Consider the following 23,515-nt stretch of genomic DNA (forward strand, 5'->3'; position numbering starts at 1 on the left):
TGTGGTGATTTCTTTTTGTTTAAAATTTAGAAGCCGTAGGGGCGGAGCCACAGCTTATTTAAGGGGTGAGCCTGCAGGCCAGGCTCATTCTCTCGTTGCCCTTCGGCGGAGACAGTCGCTTCTTTCAGCAGACTACTTTTAGTTACTTTTGAGTGTGCCCAGGCCTGAAGAAGACCAAGAGTGGTCGAAACGTCGCCACAGCGGCACACGATTTTTATTTTTTGAACCTTTTGAAGGGTATTTTTAGTTCTTAACAGTTTTATTTTTATTTTTTATTTTTTATTTTTATTTTTTCATTAAAAAAAAGCAATAAAAAAATAAAAAAAACAAAAAAACAACAACAAAATATTGAAAACTTTACCAGCCCTCCATTATGGCTGATGGAGGGTGGCAGCAGGTCCGCTACGGGAGGAGGGGTCGCTCCCGTATGCAGACCAATATTAATCGACCCCAATCTCTAGACCAGGATTGGTCTTCTTGGGACCGGGGAGGGAGGGGCCCGGGAGGGAAGGACCGTGCATACCTCGGTCCTCCCCAGGGAGGACGGGGCCGTAACCCACGTCCTAACCCGGTTGTAAATATTGTGTTTGGATTTCATCTCACAGCACGGACCAAGAAGGGGACACTGCACGGGAGTCGGGAGTTTGCAATGGAAGGAATCAGAATTTGGGACCTGTCCGCAGGTCACTGTTTATCTTTCACTGTAAACAGGAAGTTTTGCGTTTGGGCCCTGATCTTGTCTGAAACCTGATAATAGTGCAACCCTGAGCTGATGCACCACCATAAAACTTGGACGCTGTAAAGCCAGAGTTGATGTTTGCTTTGATGGTGAAATTGTAGATCCACAAATGCTTGTGTTTAGAAAGAGACATCCTGGGTGTGATCCAAAAATACCAGCTGCACTGGAGACAAGCTTAGAGATGAAAATACTCAAATTTAACTCTTTAAAGCTTGAACCATGAAATAACTGCCAGAAAATTCTAAATTTATTGCTTAAAATTGTGTTGTGTGATTTGTTTAGATTTCTTGGGACGGCAGCATGGGGGATTTACTCTGAAAGAAGTGTCTAAAAATTAAAAATGTGTATCAAATATGATACAGTAGGCGTTAACAGCTTTACGACTGCACTGCCTTATAATCATGATTCTCAACACAATTACTATGTGCTTCACTTACTTGAGGTCCATAGTAGTAGCAATTGTAGGCAATAGGTGTGTGACCTGGTACTGCTCCTTGGTCTATGCACATGTCAGCAACAAGGTTCTTCATCTGTAATTAACAGAACATTATGAATATTACAAATGGATACATGCAAATCACCAAATACACTGATTCCCACATATCCTGTAGGACTCCACTATACCAGGGCTCTAGAGTGCGACCAATTTGGTCACAAATGCGACCAAATTTTTCAATGGTGCAAGCTGGTCGCACCGGTGTGACCAGCTGTCCCAGTAAAAGAGAAAAAAAAAGTTTCTGGAACTCTGAAAGTCTATGTGTGGTCAATAACTGACACACATCATGCCACTATCGTGTGTCCCAATCAGAGATAGTCAGGGGCGGGACCTCTATGATTGGCCGTGGTCCTGTAGTTGTCCCGTAGTCCTGTGTGTACGTTTGAAAGTGCAGGTGGAAGAGGGAGGTGAGTAGCTTGAATAAAGCGAAGAGGGAGGTGAGTAGCTTGAATAAAGCGATATCGATTCATTAAATCCTGAATCGACTTAATATAAATGTATAATATAAATGTATTTTGCCAGAAACGCCAGAATCTCAGGTTAAAGCTCTCAAAAATATTTCAACAAACAGCAAATGAGAGCAGGTAAACTGATTCCACACAAAGACGTAAACACAGAGCGTGGACCCGACGCATATAGCAGAATCAGCTTTCTCATTCTCAGCTTTCTGACCCGACGGCACAAACACGGACACGCCGTCGGGGCTGAAAGCTGAGAGCTCACTGATTCTGATGCGTCGCCGCTTTTTTTTTTTTTTTACTTTTTGGTGCTAAATTCTGAGCTGCAGGTTTTATTTCTCTCCAACCTAAATTCACTGAACCAGCAGCAAAAGAAGATCCAAACTACGCTTCACCTTTGATAAATGTCGTCATTAATCCCCTCTTACCTTTGCTGTTTTGCTTCCACCATGATAAAATCACACATCGTGCACAGCTCTCTCTGCTTCAAGAACAGTTTCCCATCTCAAATCTCTGTTTTCAGCATTACTCATTTGCTTATTACCCACCAGTCAACCATTGTTTACAGTGCTGTCAGCCGCTGTCTTTTTTTTTTCTTTTTTTTTACTTAAATGTCCTCGGACAAGAAAGCCTAATTTCTGCTGTTCAATACTGAAGAAATTTATACTTTTTAAAATTATGCAATATTGCAGGATATTTTTAAGGTCATCTCCTATAAAAAGCCAGGCCAGGAAAATCTCCTTCATTTTTTCTGTGTTTTATTCTCAGTTACTTTGACACAAAGGCATCTGCTGTGATGTTCACACCTCTGATGAAGTCTCACATGTATCGGTACTGATAAATGATCAGAATTATAATGTTTCTGATAATCGGAGGCAAAATTGAATCGAAACAGAACCTCGTGAATCGGAATTGAATGGATTATAGAAATCAGTGATGATACCCAGCCCTAGAGAGTAGCCTAAGCCTGGCAGAAGTGGATGTAGCTGTGTAAAATAAGAAAAGATGAAAAGAAGTATTGATAAATGTTTTATTAAGTTAAGGCCTGATCTGTCTGAAATTCATAGCCAGTGCTCTGACACTGAGCCACCCATCTTTGAACGCTGAAAAAGCAGCAGTGTATCCGGAAAACACATTATATGCTGCGATAAATGCAGTGCCCAAGTGTCCCCTCTCCCCACTGCATTTCAGTGGCAGGCAGCAGCGAACAGGTCGTCAGAGGAGGCCGATGTGATGATTAAGTTTAACATTGTCTACAATATTACCAAAGGGTGCCAAAGCACTTTAAGCACAAGCAGTTTTTCAGTAACTTATCTTTCTTGTAGAAATGTGCTCCAAATAAAGAACTTTGTGTTGACAAGATTGTTAGTCAATTCTTTACAAATGAATATTGTCTGTATGGACAGCAATTTCCACCCCAAAAAGGTGCACATTAAGCAATGTGGCTGAAAAATCTGGGTGCGCCTAACTTTTGTGCTGGTGCGCCTAAGAAAAAAAGTTAGGCGCACCAGTCCAACCGTGGCAAAAAGATAGTCTAGAGCCCTGTATACCAAACATACTAAGGAACAGAGAAAAGTAAACTTACTCCTCCATATGCGAGTAGGTCGTCCCAGGGATCCAGCATAGGATACACATTATCCAGGTACCATTTGAAAGGTTTACAGTTCAGCCTTTCTCTGAGTTTCTTCCTCTCTGAAATGTCACCTATGTCAATTCCATGATTCTGCAGGAACAAAGAAAAAGATGTGAATCAATTCATAGATTGTGACTGAGGAAGAATCTACAGAATGATGTTCCTTAAATGTCGATGTTAAAAACACAAAGAGCTCTCAAAGCCTAATATCTCCTCATGACTCTGTGGACAAGAGAATGAAATATCCTTTAGAGAAAACATAATTTTCTGTTTGTGTCAGTGCCTGAAAACACCTCAAATGGGATGTTCCAAGCCAAGTTAACATTGTGCTTGTATTCATCCATCCAGATCTCTGCAACTCTGAGGGCATTTCTCTTCATGGCAGGACCCAAGTCAGGCATGTAGGGCTTGTGGGCCCTCTCGATGTGGGCGATCTTGGAACATGGAACAACTTCAACACTGCCTCCACATGTCCATACCTACATGAAAAAGTGCACTGTAAAATTTAGATAACTGATCACTTCTAACTTTGCAAGGGTAGAAAAAAGGCATTTTAAATGACCTGAGGACTATAACAAAATCCAGCAGGTCCAGCTCCACAACTATTCTTTAAAATCATTATTATGTAAGAGAATGTTATAACTCTATGTGATCTTTACTCACACGAATTCCCAGCTCAACATTTTCTCCACCATACACTTTCATTCCTTCATCAAGAGCTCCAATTTCCCCCAGAAACTTTCTATCAGCAACCATGATCCCCATGACAGATGGACTCCTAAAGTCAAAGAACAGAACTCTATCTTACAACTACTGTTTATTGTTATTATAATAAAAAATAAATCGAGATATCATAATGATAGCGTGATACAGTTAAAAAGCTGTTATTTTGGTTAAACACTGATTTCACTTGAACTTACTTCCCCGGCAGTGAACCATCATTAAGTTTGTATTACTCGGGTATAAAACTCTCATACATGCACCACAGAGCCCAGTCGAAGGCATGTGCACTGGGATCATGATTAATACACTTGAGATCATCAAAGTTGACTCTATCAAACACCGGGGAAACCACCACAGTTCGGTCAGCTTTAATCTGTGTCAGCAGAGGTTCAGCCCTGTATGAAGGAAGGGAAAAACTTTACATGTAATAAATTTAAATTAGACACTTAAAGACTTCAATGCAAGCACACACCCAGCCATCGCATTAAAAAAAAAGTCCTGATAACAGAAAATATAACACCCAAACAACTAAATGAAAATATGTATTTTTGCCATGTTCCTACCACATTTCATGGACTTCAATGTGTGCGTCCAGGATGGCCACCACGTCAGCAGTAGCAGCCCTCCACCCAGACGCTCTGGCATAAGCGAGACCTCTCTGCTCACTGTGCCTCACTTTCAAAATACAGAGATTAGGGTTCTCCTGCTCAAGTGACTTCACATACATGTCAAGGTCAGCCTTCAGATTTTCTGAATTGTAGAAAGAGAAATATCCTAACTAGAATTTTTTTTTTCCTTTGTTTTTTGCATTTCCGTGGATTTTCGGGTGGATCAGTTATTCTACAGTCAGTGATTTAAACCTCTGCCCTGCAACAGACTGGCGACCCATTCAGACTGTACACTGTTTCTTGCTGTATGACAGGTGGGAGAGGTTTCAACTATCCTGTGACCCTGAACAGGATCAGCAAAAGAAACTGAATGGCTGGATGAATTTAAATCAACCAAGCAAAAAAACTGGTTTGATTACAAACATGTGTGACATGTCACAGCCTCTGCAGGAAAAGTTCATTTGCAAAACCACTGTTTTTGTCACAGTTGCGATGGCAGATGTGTGGAGGTGAAGTAAGGACCCAAGTGCAGGCAGAGGTTGATATGAGAACTAAGTTTATTTAAGTGGAGATAGCGAGGACAGGAACTAAAAAATAAACTAAAACTGGGAAAACCTAAACACATGGACCTGAAGTCAAAATTCTCAGGGTCATACACAGAGGAACACAGGAAGAAGTTGGAGGAACCACAGGGAGACTCAGGGAAACAACACAGACGAGCCAGCTACTAACAGAGACAAACACAAGGCTTAAATACACAAAGGGATAACAAGGGAATGAGACACAAAAGGAGAGCACAGCTGGGAGTAATCAGACATAACGAGACAAGGAAGCAAAGCAGAATACACTACACATAGGATAGGGGCTGTGTCCGAATTCAGGGGAAGGATGCTTAAAATGCCATTTTTGGATGCAATGACATCACAGCGACGCGACGAAGGCTGTCCGAATTCAAAGAGCACTCAAAATGTGGCGACAAATGCGTCCTACTTTTCCGCGAATTTGAGGGTCAGTTGTGTCCGAATTCAGTGGAAGGATGCTTCAATGCCATATTTGGATGCAATGACGTCACAGCGACGCGACGAAGGCTGTCCGAATTCAAAGAGTACTCAAAATGTGGCAACAAATGCGTCCTACTTTTCCCCACATTTTAAGGATGGGTCCGATGTATCCTTCGTGTCCTACTATATCCCAGGATTCATTGCGGGTCATAGAGGAGATTTGTTTCTGATAACGATGGTGGTCAAAGCGGGAGAGGAAAACACTTTCAAATGTAAGTATATGAAAAGCTGGTTGTACAAAAGTTAAACTGTTATAGCGGTCGTGTTGTTAAGCTTTGGGCATCTGCATAGACATGTTTCTTTTATTTAAAATAACCGTAAACCAGCTTGTATGGTGGGTCCCGCGGTTTTTCATGTATTGCCGCTTAGATACAGCTAATTTTGATTTTTTCGAATTGGTGATATGTTGTGGGGAACAAAGACCAAACGGCTTCATTTATTAAAACGAGGAGAAAACGATCACCTCTTCACTGGGGTGAAGAATTGGGCCACTATGGCGTAAAAATACAATAAATACAACCACATAAAATGATCCGACCAAGACAAAAAATGTGGTATTTTGTAAATATAATAATAAACGTGAACGTACTGTGTAATTGTGTAACTTTATTAGCAGCATCCACCTGAAAATGTGCCAAATTGAGAGTAACATCCTCCTCTCTGCCGCTTAATGCTCTCTGGTCGCTATGGTAACGTGTAAATATTTCTTTCAAAATAAGACACACAACTACAACAAGGGAAAGACCCAGGGAAACAGAGTTAACGATAAAAACCCTGGAAACCATAAATGTCACAGGGGAGCCTCAACTCTCATGGCCCGGTACCAAATGACTCACAGACCGCTGCTGTACAGAACCTGTGATGTCCAGACGGTATTCCTCTGGTGTTCTGCTGTGAAAACCTTTGGGTTTAGGGATTAACATAGTTGCCATGGTTTCCTTTCTTCTCTTATTTGTTGTGTGTGATCAGGACAATTCTGGAGAAGATGGGCCTGCAGGGGAAAGTCACCCCCTTGCAGGCCAGAAGACATGAGATAACTTTAAAGAATACAAAGTACGTATGTGTGTTATCAAGAAGATAATTCTTAAGAACACAAGTTAATAAATGTGCAATTACTAAGAGTTGTTGTGGTGTTTTTATTTGCCTGCTGTCATTTTTGATTTCCTCTGCCTTTAGGATTGCAAGTATCCAGGCTCAGGAGAGGGGGTCAGTGGGAAGCCCACTGCTGCTACTTGGCCCTGGTTTGCCCTCATGGATGAGGTGATAGGACAGATGCCTGCCACTAAGCCTCCTGTCTTAATTTCCTCTCTCCCTGAGGACACTCCAGGGCCAAGCGCAGCAGTGGGTGATCAAAATGACAGCGATGACGAAGCGAGTCAGCCACCTACGACAGGGAGAAAGAAGAAAAGAGACAGGGATGATGAGCTGCTAGACCTCATCAGAGAGGACATGAGGCAGCAAAGAGAGGCTGAGGAGAGGAGAGGAGGGAGAGGATGGACAGACTGTTTTCACTTCTAGAAAGATTAGTTCCAAAATGAGTTATGTATTGAGAAATGTATTTATTTGAATATATTTGTTACAGTGTTATATGTGTTGCATTAGTTTAAAGGTTTTATGTTATTAATAAATTGATTCAAACAAACAGTAATTGTCACTGAACTCAATTTGATTTACAGGCATTTTTAACATGTATGAACATAACGCTAACTTTGAACAATATTACTTGGGTATTTATTTGATAGCAATAAAGTAAATAACAATAACAATTAAACGAGAATATTTCAAATACACAGTATGTAAAGATGAAAAAACAATATTTACAGTTGTTCACACAGGATTAACCTGAGTGACCTGTTCCTGGACCGTTTCATGAACAACTGTAATAGATTACAGGAAGTCTCTGGCAGTGTTGCTGAATCTGCCTGAGCAAGATCAGACGTGGATGAGGTGCTGCAACTGAGACCTGCGCTTTGTCTTTTCTGGTTGGCAAGTGGAAAATCACACAGGGTGGTCTGCAAAGAGAGCTTTAGGATGCTTCCTCCCACTGTCCACTGCATCGTCCATCCACAGGGTTTGCAGGGCTGGCTCACTAGTGGCCAATGTTCCCTCTAATTTTTCATGTGTCTGAGCGAACGCACAAACCTCCTGAGCGATCCCTTGGACCACTGTGAGCGACAGCAGACGTGTGCAGTGTAGTCACGCCAGCATCGAATCCATCCAAGTTACATGGTTTATTAAAATAATCAAATTACAGCATTTACATTTATGTTAGACTACTTTTAATTAACTGCTTTAGCCCACTTACAATGAAAATTTAAAAAATCTTGTTCATGACCTGTGTAGTATGTTAACACTATTGGAAGTAAAATAACTTGAACTCCAATTTTGAAAACTCAGCTTTTTTTCTTTCTTTCTTTCTTTTTTAATAAAGCTCTGGCTTGTATTATGACTATGACTCTGTGGTCTGGGATAGAGTCCTGTAACTCTCTCTCTGCAAAATATAGTATAAAATGACCAATGTTGGGCAATTAATTATATAGTTACTTCTTCAAAAAAGTAAATGAGTTATGCAAACAACAAAGTTTTTTGCAGCTGTTTACCTAAAAATGCAGCCAAGGCGTTTTTTTAAATAAACATTTCAAACTATTTACAGAACAATCAGCTGTTCTGCATCAAATTTGATGCCACACAAATTATTTGTGCCACTCCAAAAATAATTTCTGTCCACTATGAGATAAAGGAGAACAACAGCCTGATACCTGCAGGCCTGACAACAGGAGATGTATCACTCCTGTAACACATGTAACATTCAGTAGTCGCCTCATTGTTCTGACACACACAACAAAACTATTGACTACACTACACACTAACTACACACTAACTACACAAGATTTGTGCTAAATGTCGCAAATCTCTCAAATCTCAAAACACCGCCATCACTCCTAAACCTTCCCCCCTCCCTGAACAACAAATGCCATGTTTTGATTGGTCGACATGGTACATTTTTCGACCAATGGGAAAGGACGGCGGGGTTTTGGTTTTGTTTTTGCTCATAGGCAGAGAGTGCTTTCGAGCGATTTCCTTATAAAACGCCGTTTTTACCGTTTCTTCCCGCAGTAAATATAAACAACGATAGTATTCAGGAAGAAAACCAAACATTACATATATTTTTTATCATAACTCTGGTTTTACGTGGCCCATCAACACAATTTAAAAACTGGTATAAAGTCCACACTTTTTCCATCAATTGTTCCGTCTGTCCTGCTCACATCTCCAATGGTTGTACACGTTGTCATTAACGTGGCTTCACTGCACATCAGCCACGCCGCTTTGCTAGCTAAAACACCGGTGTCGGCACATAAGGACGCTGTCATAGCCTGTCGACGACGTTGATTAGCTGCGTATATACGAATGTGATAAGGTGGCATCGTTCTAATCCCATACTGGAGCAGCCAGTCACTTACTGACTAACACTGCAAAACAGAATTGTTAACATATTTACTTTAATTTCAATTCAGGTTAGATTTTTTTTTTTGTGCGCAACACAGATTTTTTCTGCGCAGAGACCGTGCCAGCAGTGCGCAATTGCACACACGCGCAGCTTAGAGGGAACATTGCTCGTGGCTGCCACACCACTAAGATATTTTCAGAAATATGCAAGCAGGAGATGGTGGATGCTATATTACTACTAGTATAATACTTGTAACTCTGTAGCAGACAACAGTTTGATAAAGTGCTATTTAAAAAACAAGCAAACAAAAGACTAGATTCTATACGTTTCAAAGATATTTAGTTCACTGCTATCTGGCTCTGTCCCCAGGTGCTTTAAACAGGGGGTTATTCAACCTTTGCTGAAAAAGCCTAACCTGGATCCAACACTTCAGTCAAGCTTCAGGCCCATCTCAAAACTTCCTTTTATCTCTAAAATCTTAGAAAAAGTCGTTTGGCTACAAGTAAAAAAAGTGCTGGAGAAGCATAATATTCTTGATAAATTTCAATCGGGTTTTAGAAAGTCACACTCCACAGAAACAGCTCTCCTGAAAGTCACAAATGACCTCTTGATGGCTGCAGACAGGGGTGATTGCTCAGTCCTAGTTCTTCTGGACCTTAGCTCAGCCTTTGATACCGTTGACCATCAGATCTTAATCCATCACTTAAATCTCATGGTAGGGATATCTGGATCTGTCCTAAAGTGGTTCACCTCATTTCTGGAAGATAGGACGCTTTTAGTTTCAGTGGGAAACTTCCGATCAGACGTGGCTAAGTTTCTATGTGGAGCCCCACAAGGTTCGGTTTTAAGCCCCCTGTTATTTTCACTATATATTCTTCCCTTAGGCCGGATCATTAGCGGTTTCAAAAATATTTCCTACCATTTGTATGCAGACGACATCCAATTATACATCTCTTTTAAACCTTGGGAATTAGACAAGCTATCCACTCTTATGGACTGTCTTAAGGAAATTAAGCTTTGGATGACAAACAATTTTCTGCAGCTGAACACAGACAAGACCGAGTGCTTTTTCCTTGCCCCAGAGAATATCAAGCCCCAAATTAGTCAACATCTGGGTGCCTTTCATCGTCGATAAAAGCCACTGCTTGGAATCTTGGGATAATTTTCGATCAATCTTTGTCCTTTGACGCTCATATTAAATCCGTGACCCACTCCTGCTTTTTTCATTTAAGAAATATTGCCAAACTCAGGACTATTGTCTCCACAACTGAACTGGAGATGCTTGTCCACACCTTCATTTCCTCCCGGCTAGACTATTGTAATGCACTCTTCTCCTGTGTATCTAAGGCCTCACTAAATCGGCTCCAAGCGGTTCAAAATGCTGCAGCAAGGCTTTTAACTCACAGCAATAAATTTTCCCATATCACTCCTATACTAAAATCCTTGCACTGGCTTCCGGTTGGGTATAGATATAAGTTTAAAATCCTCACCTTTACGTTTATGTCTCTACAAGGTGAGGCCCCCACCTATATCTCGGAGCTTCTCCAACCCTATTCTCCAAAGCGGACTCTTAGATCCACTGATAGTGGTCTTCTATCTATTCCACGGACTCGTTTGAAAACAAAGGGGGATCACGCTTTTCAAACCCTGGCTCCAATACTGTGGAACGGTTTACCCTCCCCACTACGCACCATCGACACTGTGGCTTCTTTTAAAAAACAGCTTAAAACACATCTGTTTAGACAGGCATTTGGGTAATGTTAGTGTGTAATATGTTGTTTTATTCTATATTTATACTGTACTATTGCTTTGTTTGATATGCTTTTATACTTCCTTTATATTGCTATATTGTTTGTCTGTTTGACATGCCTTCATTCCCATGTGAAGCACTTTGTAACAGCGTTTGTCTTAAAAAGTGCTATATAAATAAATTTTACTTACTACTTTTACTTACTTACTAAATATGCAAGCAGGAGATGGTGGATGCTATATTACTACTAGTATAATACTTGTAACTCTGTAGCAGACAACAGTTTGATAAAGTGCTATGAAAAAAAACAAACAAACAAAAGACTAGATTCTATATGTTTCAAAGATATTTAGTTTATATATTTTATATGATACAGTACATGTGTAAGAATGACCGATGTTGTGCAAAAAAAAGATCGTCTGCCAAAACTGATTTCCATTTTTTGCCCTAAACTGATTAATTGTATTTAACCTGCTATAAATAACTTGTTGGTCTATAATACATGAAACATATGTCAAATGTTTCCCTCATTAATGATATAAAGTCACTTTGAGCCACCAGCAACATTCCTGTAACAAGGTAGAAGCTGCGATCAGTTTTTGGTAGTGACTTTTATATATCCTTTATTTATCCAGTTCAAAAACAATCTTGTTGACATTAGAAATTTATTTTTTAAGAGTAATCTGGTCAAGAGGACAGAAGACAGCGCAACAAATATATCAATTGTTCCTACATTATAACCAGAGTTATAAAGATACTTGAACAACAGGTAATTATTGTATATATAAAACCCCTTAGTAAACTATGTTCACCGAAGTCTATTTACCAACATATATAAAGATATTACACATATTACACACGGAAACTTTGGAAATCAGTTTTGGCAGGCGAACACTTTTTTGGCACAACGCTGGCAATAATTCAAGTATCCGTGTAATTAGCTAAGTAATTCCTAAATGCCTGTAGATTAAAGGAAATTATTTTACCTGGATATGATTGTCTCTGATGAGCCTAAGGTACAAAACGTGCGGGCGACAACGATAAAGTTTTTCTAGCTCCTCGAGAATTAAAATTGTCCAAACAACGGAGCAACATTTCTGGGTCCATTTTAAAGTATTCGCGCTGTGGCGCTAGCGACCGGAAAAACACGCAAGTAAGGGCGGAGTTGAAGGCTAGGAGGCTGTCCACAGCCCAGCTGTTATGTTGGATACTCATTGTTTGTTCAATAAAGTTTCTATGGAGACAAAAGGGGGCTGTCCACAGCCGCTCACTTCCTGACTACCCGTCCATCTAAGGACACTACCTTGTGACGTAGGTAGGTAGTGTCCTTATGAGCATCCTTCCCCTGAATTCGGACACAGCAAGAGACTACCAAAGTAAAACAGGAAAAACAACAGATATGCACTAGAGATGGCACGATACCACTTCTTTATGTCTGATACCGATATCATAAATTTGGATATCGGCCGATACGATATGAATCCGATATAGTGTGTTTTTTAATCAATAAAACTGTTTTTTTTAAACATCTTTCTGCATTTTGTATAAGTTCAAACTCAAGATTTAAAAAAAAAAACATTGAAGCTATTCTGTTATACCTGTATGCAAAAAATACACTGCACCCAAAATATTTCATAGTTCAGCAATACTGATCAATCTAATAAACTCAAACCTACTCCATACTCCCTATTTTGGTATTTTAAAGAGTACTTAGTGGAAATATTAAGCAACCTAACTAATAGGGTTGCAAATTCCCAGCAATTTCTTTCTTTCTTGCTCTTGACGAAGGCGGTCGCACTTTTCTCCTCTCCTCCTCCTCCTCTCCCTTAGCTTCCCTGCTTAGCCTCTTGTGTCCTTGTCTAGTCTCGTGTTTTTTGTATTACTTTTCCCAGGAACACTCTCTCACAGTCTGTTCTCTAAAACCTAAAAGAGAATTATTGATTTGATCAACTGGTCCCTGAATGCAATTGACACCCTTTTCTCAACGAGAAGTCTGGGCTTGGGTGAGCCTGAGTGCTGAAGATATCTACCTATTCGGAACCATGATAACAGGGTTCTTGCTGATCGGAGCTGGCTTGGCCCTGGCTTATCGAAGAATTAAGAAAGCGGAACCGGCTGTTCAAACCCCCACAAGGCTGCCCGCTGGGATTGAAACGATGGGACGAGGCGTGAGTTTCTCAAAATGGGCTCATTGAGTGCAGCATGGATAAGATCTTGGAGAAGCTTACGGCTGCCGTGAATACTCAGAACAAGACCTCTGAGTGCAAATTGGATCACATCTTGGAGAAGCTCACTGCGGTCGTGAGTTCTCAGGACCGCAGCTTCCAGCAGCAACGGGTCACCTGGGGGATGGACCGTGCATGTCCTCCTACCTTCGAGAGAGGGGGGAGGAGTCAGTTTTCATTCCCTAACCCTTCTAGAAGAAATGACTATTAAAATGATGCATTAAGGTCTGTGACCCTTGACCAAATGCAAATGTTTTCAGAACTGCCTTTGTTGCCCACAACATAAGCAAACACACACCCAAGCTTAACAACAACAGAGTATGCTGTCAGAGTTTACATTATTTAATCATGATGTAGATTACACATTCCACCTATCAGTGAATTCTTAGGGCACACCTATTTTTGAACTGTGCCTGCATTTTGCTCCCAGCTACATACCTGTAAAGTTAATCTTAACTGCATCTTGTTTTTATTTGACATTATTACGTTTATACATTCTTTCCATAGAAAGAAAGGCTCACACACAAGTAGATAAAAGCCTGCTAAAGTAATTAAATTCAACACTGTGGGAGTTCCTACTATAATAGGTGTAATCTAGACATTATTTTACACAATGGCACACACAGAGAAAGTCACTTGGTGAAAATAACACTAACTACACTATATTTTAAGGTTATAATTTTATACACCAGATGAAAACATCTCTACTTCTGGTGCCCTTTTTTGAGCATTCACGATTTACATCCAACAGATCTTTAAGCAATGGCTTCACTTTGATGGCAACTACACACCTGTAAACCTTCCAGACTGCATTTTAAATTTGGTAGTCAAATAAGTGGATACATGTACCGTGCAGTCATTGTATTTGGTCAGATTTTTTCTGGTGTAGCCAGAGTAAAATCATTCCGTTTAGGCTGCCGTGTCTTTTTTTTAATCTTCATAAAACAGACCTTCATTAAAATGTTAGATTATTAAAATATAATTTATTTCTGCTAAGCACACCCTTGACAGGTCTATTGTACATACCTGTTTTTACCTGTTCTTGCTGCAGCTACTTCTTCTAAGAAGTTTCTGTTCTTTGAATGACACTCCTTAGAAGAAGCTGTGCCCTGTGAGTTTGTATAGTGACACATATGACAGCTCATGACTGCATGACACAATCAGTACATTAGCAGTTATGATAATTTTAGATATGGCTATTTCCATCATACAAGGTGTAAAAAGAGATGGCATACACAGTCTGATGCAAACGAATGCTTGCACCGCTACTCTATGTAGTTCAATATGTTGCACAACACAGTTACTAATTACTGTTTCACAACATGTTATTGTATTATACCATATTTCATTAATAATATAAACCTTTTCTGTTACAAATGCTTCACAGGTGGAAAAAATGCATATTTTACATATATTATCTATGATATAGGTCATGTCTCTTACATCTTTCTACTTTCCTGGGATTTGTCCTTTTCATTGTCATTGTCACTGCTCACCTTTCTTACTCTTGGACAAACACACAAACTGATTCTCTGGATTGGTGGTCTAATAGTGTGAATCATTAACTAGTTGGGTGAGAGATATTTCCAAGACACATCACCAAGTGTAACTTTGTTGTTGCAAATACAACAAAACAGCAAAGCTGGAAGAAATCTTGTAAATTCTTAATAATATATATGTCGTGATTCTGGGTCTATGTTTGTGGACTTTTGAATCTTGGTTAAGCATTATTGTTGTATTCTTAGATTGACTATGTTTCCTAGTTTAGTTTTCTTTTGCTTATGTTTTTTTAACATTTTTTTTTTTTATTATTGTGTTGATCTCTTGTGGTTCTGGTTTAGTTTCCCTTAGTGTTTCCCTTTTACTGTGTCTTGTCCTCAGTCTCTCCTGTGTATATCAGTCTTGTTGTCATGTTCTGACTGTCATAGACTTCGTCTCTGTGTTCTGTCCTCAGTGTCTTGTCTCACCAGTGTAAAAAGCACTACTTAAATAAATATAATCTGCTGAAATCTTCTAGAAGAAATGACTATTAAAATGACGCATCAAGGTCTGTGACCCTTGACCAAATGCAAATGTTTTAATGTTTCAAAACTGCCTTTGTGGGCCTTTCTCCTTTATATCAATGGGTACACAACACAAGCAAACACACACACCCAAGCTTAACAACAACAGAGTATGCTGTCAGAGTTGACATTATTTAATCATGATGTAGATTACACATTCCACCTACCAGTGAATTCTTAGGGCACACCTATTTTTGAACTGTGCCTGCGTTTTGCTCTCAGCTACATACCTATAAAGTTTCTTAACTGCATCCTGTTTTTATTTGTATTATTGTGTGTATAAATTCTTTCCATATCCAGAAAGGCTCACATACAGGTAGATAAAAGCCTGCTAAAGTAAGGCAAGGAAAGGCAAGTTTATTTATATAGCACAATTCAACAGCAAGGTGATTCAAAGTGCTTTACAGAGACATTAAAAAACAAAAACAAACAAAAAGCATGATTTAAAATGGAAAAAAGAAAGGAACAGTAGATAAAATCATTAGTTAAAATGTACATTTTGGAATTTAAGCTTAAAAGTAAAACAGTGCGGATTTGGTGCTTTATTCAAATGCAGCTGAGAACAGGTGAGTCTTCAACCTGGATTTAAATAAACTGAGTGTTTCAGCTGATCTGAGGCTTTCTGGGAGTTTGTTCCAGATATATGGACCATAAAAGCTTCTCCATGTCTGGTTCTGACTCTGGGAACTGATAAAAAGCAGCATCCAGATGACCTGAGGGATCTGGAAGGTTCATACTGGGTCAGGAGGTCTCTAATGTATTTTGGTCCTAAACCATTCAGAGCTTTATAGACCAGCATCAGAACTTTAAAGTCTATCCTCTGACGGACAGGCACCCAAATTTCTCGCCTGGTTGGTGGTGTTTAGGTGTATAGACTGAACTTCTCTGGTGACCTGTAATCGTTTTTCTTTGGCTCCAAAGACTATTACTTCAGTTTTGTTTTTGTTTAGCTGGAGAAAATTGTGGCACAACCAGTTATTAATTTCCTCAAAGCATTTACCAACAGCCTGTACAGGTCCTCGGTCTCCTGGTGACATTGTGATATATATTTGTGTGTCATCTGCATAGCTGTGATAGCTTATTTTGTTGTTCTTTATAATCTGTGCCAGTGGGAGCATGTAAATGTTAAACAGAAGAGGTCCCAAGATGGAACCTTGGGGAACTCCATATGTGATACTTGTCTGCTCAGATGTGAAGTTACCTATTGATACAAAGTATCAATAGTAATTAAATCCAACATTGTGGCAGTTCCTATTGTAATAGGTGTAGACAGACAAACTCAATTGGTGAAAACAACACAAACTTCAGGATATTTTCAGGTTATAATTTTCTACACTAGGTGAACACCCAGTCAAATAAGGGCAAACATTTGCCGTGCAGTCGTTGTTTTGGTCAAATCTTTTCTGGTGTAGTCAGAGTTGAATCCTTCTGGTTAGGCCGTCATGTCTTTTTTTTAACTTCATAAAAGAGTTCTTCATTAAAGACTTACACTATTAAAATATATTTATTTTAAATATTAAATATATATTCACTTCCGGCGCCCCCCGTGTGCGGCAGCCTGTTACAGCAGCTCTGCTCACTCTGAGTTTCTTTCTTTCTTATCTTTTTTCTCCTTGTAATTTTTGTAGCTAACGTATTGCTATTAGACCCTGCAACCATGTTTTACCGTTTTGTGTTAGTCCTGGTCGTTTTTCTTAGTTTTTTTCCACTTTTTTCACCCGTGTCTGGGGACCCAGTGCAGGGACCTTTGTTTACAGTAGGGATCAGCTGTTAGCGCTGCGTCCCGCAGTGGTACTGCCGGCGGACAGACTCGACATTCCCAGCGAGCTGAGGAAGAAAAGACGGGGGTGTCGTGCTGGGAAGGAGCGCTGTCACCCGAGAAGGAGACGTTATCGACCATCTCTTCCTTCTGTAATCATTGGAAACGTAAGATCTTTGCCCAATAAGATGGATGAGCTCACGTCGCTAACCTGGTCACAGAAGGGTACCGGCAATGTAGCATCATGATGCTAATGGAGTCGTGGCTAACACCGCTAACTCCGGACACGAGCGTGACACTACCGGGATTCCAGCTGCTGCGAGCGGACAGGACGAGAGAGAGCGGTAAGAGGAAAGGAGGGGGACTGGCAGTGTTTGTGAGTGACAGATGGTGTAACCCTGGGCACATCACTGTGAAAGAACAACTCTGCAGCAGAGACATTGAGCTGTTAGCCGTTAGCATGCGTCCGTACTACGTGCCCCGGGAATTCTCGCATGTTATCGTGATAACAGCGTATGTCCCCCCCTCGGCCAACGCGGATGCAGCCTGTGACACTCTGTGGTCAGCAGACTGCAAACACAATCTCCGAGAGCCCTCTTCATAATATCAGGGGACTTTAATCATGCCTCACTGGACTCCACACTCCCCACCTTCACCCAGTATGTGACCTGCCCAACCAGAGACAATAAAACACTGGACTTACTGTATGCCAATGCTGAAGAGGCATACAGTTCATCACCTCTCCCTCCCCTGGGCAGATCTGACCACAACCTGGTGCACCTTGTCCCTGTGTATGAGCCCTTAGTGCGCAGGGAGCCACCAGCCACTCGCACAGTCCAGAGATGGTCGGAGGAGAGCAAGGAGGCTCTTAAGGACTGTTTTGAGTCCACTGTGTGGGAGGTGATCTGTGACGACCACGGAGAGGACATTGACAGCCTTACTACATGCATTACTGACTATATTAATTTCTGTGTGGATAACACCATACCTACCAGGACTGTACGGTGTTTCTCCAACAACAAACCTTGGATTACCCCAGAAATTAAAGCTGTCCTCAAGCAGAAGAGAAGGGCCTTCAAATCCAGAGACAAAGAGGAGTTGAAAAGGGTGCAGAGAGAGCTGAGGGGACTGATAAGAAATGGGAAGGACAGCTACAGGCAGAAGATGGAGAACCAGCTTCAGCAAAACAACGTTGGTGAAGTCTGGAGAGGCCTCAGAACCATCTCAGGCCACAAACATCAGAACTCTCTGCCTGGGAGGGATGTGAGGTGGGCAAATGAACTGAATCATTTCTTCAACAGATTTGATTCATCCATGAGGCAGTCTTCAACATCGGCTGCAGACTAACCCACCCCCACTGCTGCTGTTCCACCTCTGACACCTCAGACACTTCACACCTCCTCTATTCACCCTGCTCACCCCTCCCCACCCCCAACAACAGCATCCAATACACACTCATCACAAGGCTCCAGGCTGTCTCTCTCAACCACCCAGGTTAGGAGGGAACTGAGGAGGATTAAAGTCATGAAGGCAGCGGGCCCAGATGGCATCAGCTCAAGGGTTGTCAGGTCCTGCGTGGACCAACTGTGTGGGGTGATGGAGCACCTCTTCAACCTGAGCCTGAGGCTGGGGAGAGTCCCACAGCTCTGGAAAACCTCCTGTGTTTTACCAGTGCCAAAGACTTCACGCCCCAAGGACCTCAACGGCTACAGGCCGGTGGCTCTGACATCCCATCTGATGAAGACCCTGGAGCGGCTGGTCCTGGCTCAGCTTCGGCACCTGGTGAGCTCATCATTGGACCCACTTCAGTTTGCCTACCAGCCTGGCATTGGAGCAGATGATGCCGTTATTCACCTCCTACATCGTTCCCTCGCTCACCTGGAGACTGCTGGGAGCACTGTGAGAATCATGTTCTTTGATTTCTCCAGTGCCTTCAACACCATTCTTCCCACGGTCCTGAAGGACAAGCTGGAGAACTCAGGAGTGGACCATCACCTCACTACCTGGATTCTGGACTACCTCACCGACCGACCACAGTATGTGAGAACTCAGGGCTGTGTGTCAGACAGGGTTGTCTGCAGTACGGGGGCCCCACAGGGAACGGTTCTGGCTCCGTTCCTCTTCACCATCTACACTGCAGACTTCTCCCACAACTCCACCCAGTGCTTCCTGCAGAAGTTCTCTGATGACTCTGCAATAGTCTGCCTCATCACTGATGGGGACAACAAGGAGTACAGAGGACTGACCCAAGACTTTGTGGACTGGTGCCAGCTGAACTACCTCCAGATCAACGCCAGTAAAACCAAGGAGCTGGTGGTAGACTTCCGCAGGCACAAGCATCCTCCACTGCAACCACTGAACATCCAAGGTATGGACATTGAGGCTGTGGACAGCTACAGGTACCTTGGTGTTCATCTGAACAACAAACTGGACTGGACTCATAATTCAGAAGCCCTCTACAGGAAAGGGCAGAGCAGGCTGTACCTGCTGCGGAGACTCAGGTCGTTTGGAGTGGAGGGCCCACTCCTGAAGACCTTCTATGAGTCTGTGGTGGCCTCAGCCATCTTTTACGGTGTGGTCTGCTGGGGCGGCAGCATCTCTGCTGGGGACAGGAAGAGACTGAACAGGCTGATCAGAAGGGCCAGCTCTGTTCTAGGATGCCCTCTGGACCCAGTGGAGGTGGTGAGTGACAGGAGAATGGTGGCTAAGCTGTCATCCCTGTTGGACAACATCTCCCACCCCATGCAGGAGACTGTGACAGCACTGAGCAGCTCCTTCAGTGGGAGACTGCGGCACCCACGGTGTGGGACGGAGAGATTTCGCAGGTCTTTCCTCCCCACTGCTGTCAGACTCCACAACAAAGACTTAAACTGATCAAACACACACATCCACACATGTGCAATAACACTAAGTGCAATAATCTTTTCTGGCATCGTTGTATTTTTACTCAGCTGTATATAGCATTTGTATTCTATTTTTATCCTATTGTATATTTTATTCTATTTTATTTTACTGTAAATAGTATTTTATTTTATTCTATTCTGTACAGTTGTGTACTGTATTTATTCTTATTGTATTCTAATTTTTGCTTCATAACTTTTGCACTGTCCACTTCCTGCTGTGACAAAACAAATTTCCCACGTGTGGGACTAATAAAGGTTATCTTATCTTATCTTATCTTATCTTATTTTATTTCTGGTACGTGCACCCTTGACAGGTCTATCGTACATACCAATTTTTTCCTGTTCTACCTGTTCTTGGTGCAGCTATATCTGAAACACTCCTTGCACTGTAAAATCTAATTAGTTCCCAGAATTTAAACCCCAAACTATGCAAAATTGTTTCCTCAAAAAAATTGAGTAAAAGCTTTACTCAATTTTTTTGACTTAACTAAGCTAGTTAAGATGACTACGTTAGGGCAACCTATTCATTTTGAGTAGACTGTACAACCTCATTAGTTCCCAGAACTTAAAAAAACTATGCAAACTTGTTGCCTCAAAAAATTGAGTTAAGCTTACTTAACATATCTACGTTAGAACAACTTATTCGTTACAACTATACAGTACTATGAATAACTTGATGTTTCTGACTGTGCAATACTAATTGTTTACCCAATGACAAACACTTGAAGTTCTACTAAATTAAAAAACAATTTGTTGTAAGTTACTTAAAAAAAAAAAAATCACATTTGTTTAACCCTCTGGGGTCCAGGGTATAATTGGCCGTTTTTGACTACTTTTGATTTTACTTCTATATTTCACCTTTAAAATATGTTTTTCTTGCCTTGTTTGGTATCATTATTTTCAGCACAACCTCAAATATCTTAAATTTGAGTTATTTTTTCATTTTGGTATACTATATTAGCACAGTTGATCTAAATTCAGACAAAAAATTCAAAATCCGAGTAGAAAAAAGTTATATTTTTTACTGTAAAACCCACACACATGTTTAACGAATCATTTTCATAACTTGAAATGCAAATAGAAATTGTACATTTCTAAAAATTATGCACAAGTTTTGCAAAAAACAAAGTTATATGGTACTATTTACCTAAAAATGCAGCCAAGGCCTCAGGCGTTTTTTATATAACCATTTAAAACTATTTACAGAACAATCAGGTGTGCTGCATCAAATAAGAAGGCACACAAATTATTTGTGCCAGTCCAAAAAATGTAGTTTGTGTTCAGTATAAGACAGAGGAGAACACCGCAGGTCTGACTGCAGGAGGTGCATCAGTCCAGTTTTCCATGTGGGAACAGCGTTTACACTGGAATCCACCTTTGACGTCTTTTTTTGGAGAAAATATGAAATTCAGCAGTATAACTGACACACAATACAAAACAATAACTACACAACAAACTAACTACAACCTCCAAACACGCTAAACATCACTAATGTCTCACATATGAAAACTCCCTCTCTCTCTCGCCCACTTTCCGTCACGAGTGTCACTCCTAAAAACTTCCCCTTCTCCCTAAGCAACCAAATGTCACATGTTGACATATCAATTTTTTGATTGGCTAACATGATAAACTCTAACACCAATAGGGAAGGGGTGTTTTTTCTTTTTCTTTTTTCACTCGCAAGTGGAAAGTGTTTGATAGCGCTGTCTGTAGAAAACGCTGTTTTTACGGTTCTTCCCGCTGTAAACACCACTGTTTTGTTCAGAAAAAAACATCGCGTGTATTTTTTATCATAACTCTGGTTTTATGTGGCCTATCGACACAATTCAAAAACTGGTATATAGTTTGAAGTCCGCACTTTCGACCCAAGTTGAAATGGAGACTCTGACTCGCTGCATCTTGTAGCTGTGTCGTCTTAAATTGGTCACGTGATTTTGATGCGCCGGCGCGTCCAGCGACCCCAGAGGGTTGAAAATGTATTTGTCATGGTCCCCGTGTCTGCCCGGCCGGCCCCACAAGGGCACATGTGTTTTTGTGTACGTTCTCTCGCCTCCCCGCTGGGGCGGATCTCACTGCGAGCTCCCGGCCTCGGCGCACACACACCTATGTCTCATCAGGCTCCAATTCAGATTGGACACTTAAGGCCGGGATGCAGACAGTCTCATCGCTGGATGATTGTGCGAGACACATTAGTGAACCTCGGCTTTGTGTATCTCTAGCTCTGTGAATTTTCCCTGTGATTTCTGCGTTAGCGTAACCCACCTTTTCCTGTGCACAGTTTCCCCGGACCCGTGACCGACCCGATGTGTGAACCTTTGTGAAGAGAGGAGCGAGAGTGAATGTGATTCCCTTCCCGGACTTTCCTTTATGGCCCTGGACCCCCGCTATTCCCCCGCTGTATATATCTGCACCTGGTGACTTTGTAAATTTGTTCCTTGCATTGAACTCTGCTCTGTGCCTGAGTCCTACTACAGTCCGTGACAGTCTTTCAGTCTATCCCTCCCTGTGTGCTTACAATTATCAGTACCTCATTGGTTTCTGGTCAGGTCCCTGTTTATTATAAGAATGCTGTCATTCACCCACTGTTAAAAAACCCCAAGCTTGACACTTCACTTCTTTGCAGTTTTAGACCAATTTCAAAATGACCATTCATCGCTAAGATTTTAGAAAAGGTTGTGGTTAAGAAGCTTATAGCTGTTCTGGATGAATACAGCGCTATGGATAAATTCCAATCTGGATTTCATAGAGCTCACTCTACTGAAACTGCACTTTTGAAACTGCACTACTGAAACTGTAAATAGCTTGCGAATGATTACAAATGCTTTGTACATCTAACAAATAATCTTCAGTTAGCTTTTGATGAATAGCTTGAACTGGTAGAGATAAACAGGAAAGCAACGTGAGAGGCGTGTACATAAGACAAAAGGTACATTTATCAGTCTGCACTCATTTGCAGTAATTTGCATGGCTTATAATTAGAGTTGTTTTTTAAAATAACCAACTTACCATTAGAACTATTGTCATCCACCATTATTATCTCCTTCAGCAGGTTTTTAGGAGTGCGGTCGATGATGCTGCGCAGGGTTCTTTGGAGAACAGACAGGGCTTCATCCAGGTAGATGAGCACCACACTGAGACTTGGCAGGTCCTTGGGGTAACTCTTTTTCAAACACCTATTTATTCAAAAGAATGATAAACCACTGTAGAAACCACTGTCAAAAACATAAAATATTTTAGCAAAAAATTAACTCCATAGAGTTAATTGTCTCGACTATTTTACTTTTATGTACAAAATAGATAATGAAAGATTAAAATCATAAAAATAAAAGTTGTACCGAGGATCTCTGGCATCTGAAAGAGGCCGATCCAGAGGGAGGTGATCGCTCAGAAAGACATTGTACCCATACTTCTCATACAGGCTCTGAGCCTCTCTTTGGTCATCCTCAGAGAGATCTTCCCCCCATGTCTTGAACAAGGCCGAGTTAGGGAACAGTTTTTCAGACTTTTTCATTTGGGCTGGCTCATTTTGGGGTTGGATATTTGCATCACCTCCCTTCTGCTTCTCTGCTTGCTGTTGGACCTCTGCTGGTTTTCTGTGTCTGTCTCTGTCCTCTTCCAGCTTTTGCTCCATGACATCCTGCTTTTT

General features: G+C 41.2%; 1 protein-coding gene across 1 annotated transcript; it reads right to left on the bottom strand.

Moving 5' to 3' along the window:
- Nucleotides 1–608: 608 nt before the first annotated feature.
- LOC109200464 (probable polypeptide N-acetylgalactosaminyltransferase 8) lies at nucleotides 609–23,500 on the bottom strand. The gene is given in 8 exon segments (XM_025907020.1): nucleotides 609–1,269; nucleotides 3,279–3,416; nucleotides 3,620–3,805; nucleotides 3,990–4,104; nucleotides 4,247–4,444; nucleotides 4,613–4,799; nucleotides 22,876–23,042; nucleotides 23,205–23,500. Coding segments are annotated over 8 exon segments (1,440 nt in total). The 3' UTR covers nucleotides 609–1,116.
- Nucleotides 23,501–23,515: the final 15 nt, after the last annotated feature.

The sequence above is a fragment of the Oreochromis niloticus genome, linkage group LG5 (assembly GCF_001858045.2).
Source record: "Oreochromis niloticus isolate F11D_XX linkage group LG5, O_niloticus_UMD_NMBU, whole genome shotgun sequence".
NCBI lineage: Eukaryota > Metazoa > Chordata > Actinopteri > Cichliformes > Cichlidae > Oreochromis > Oreochromis niloticus.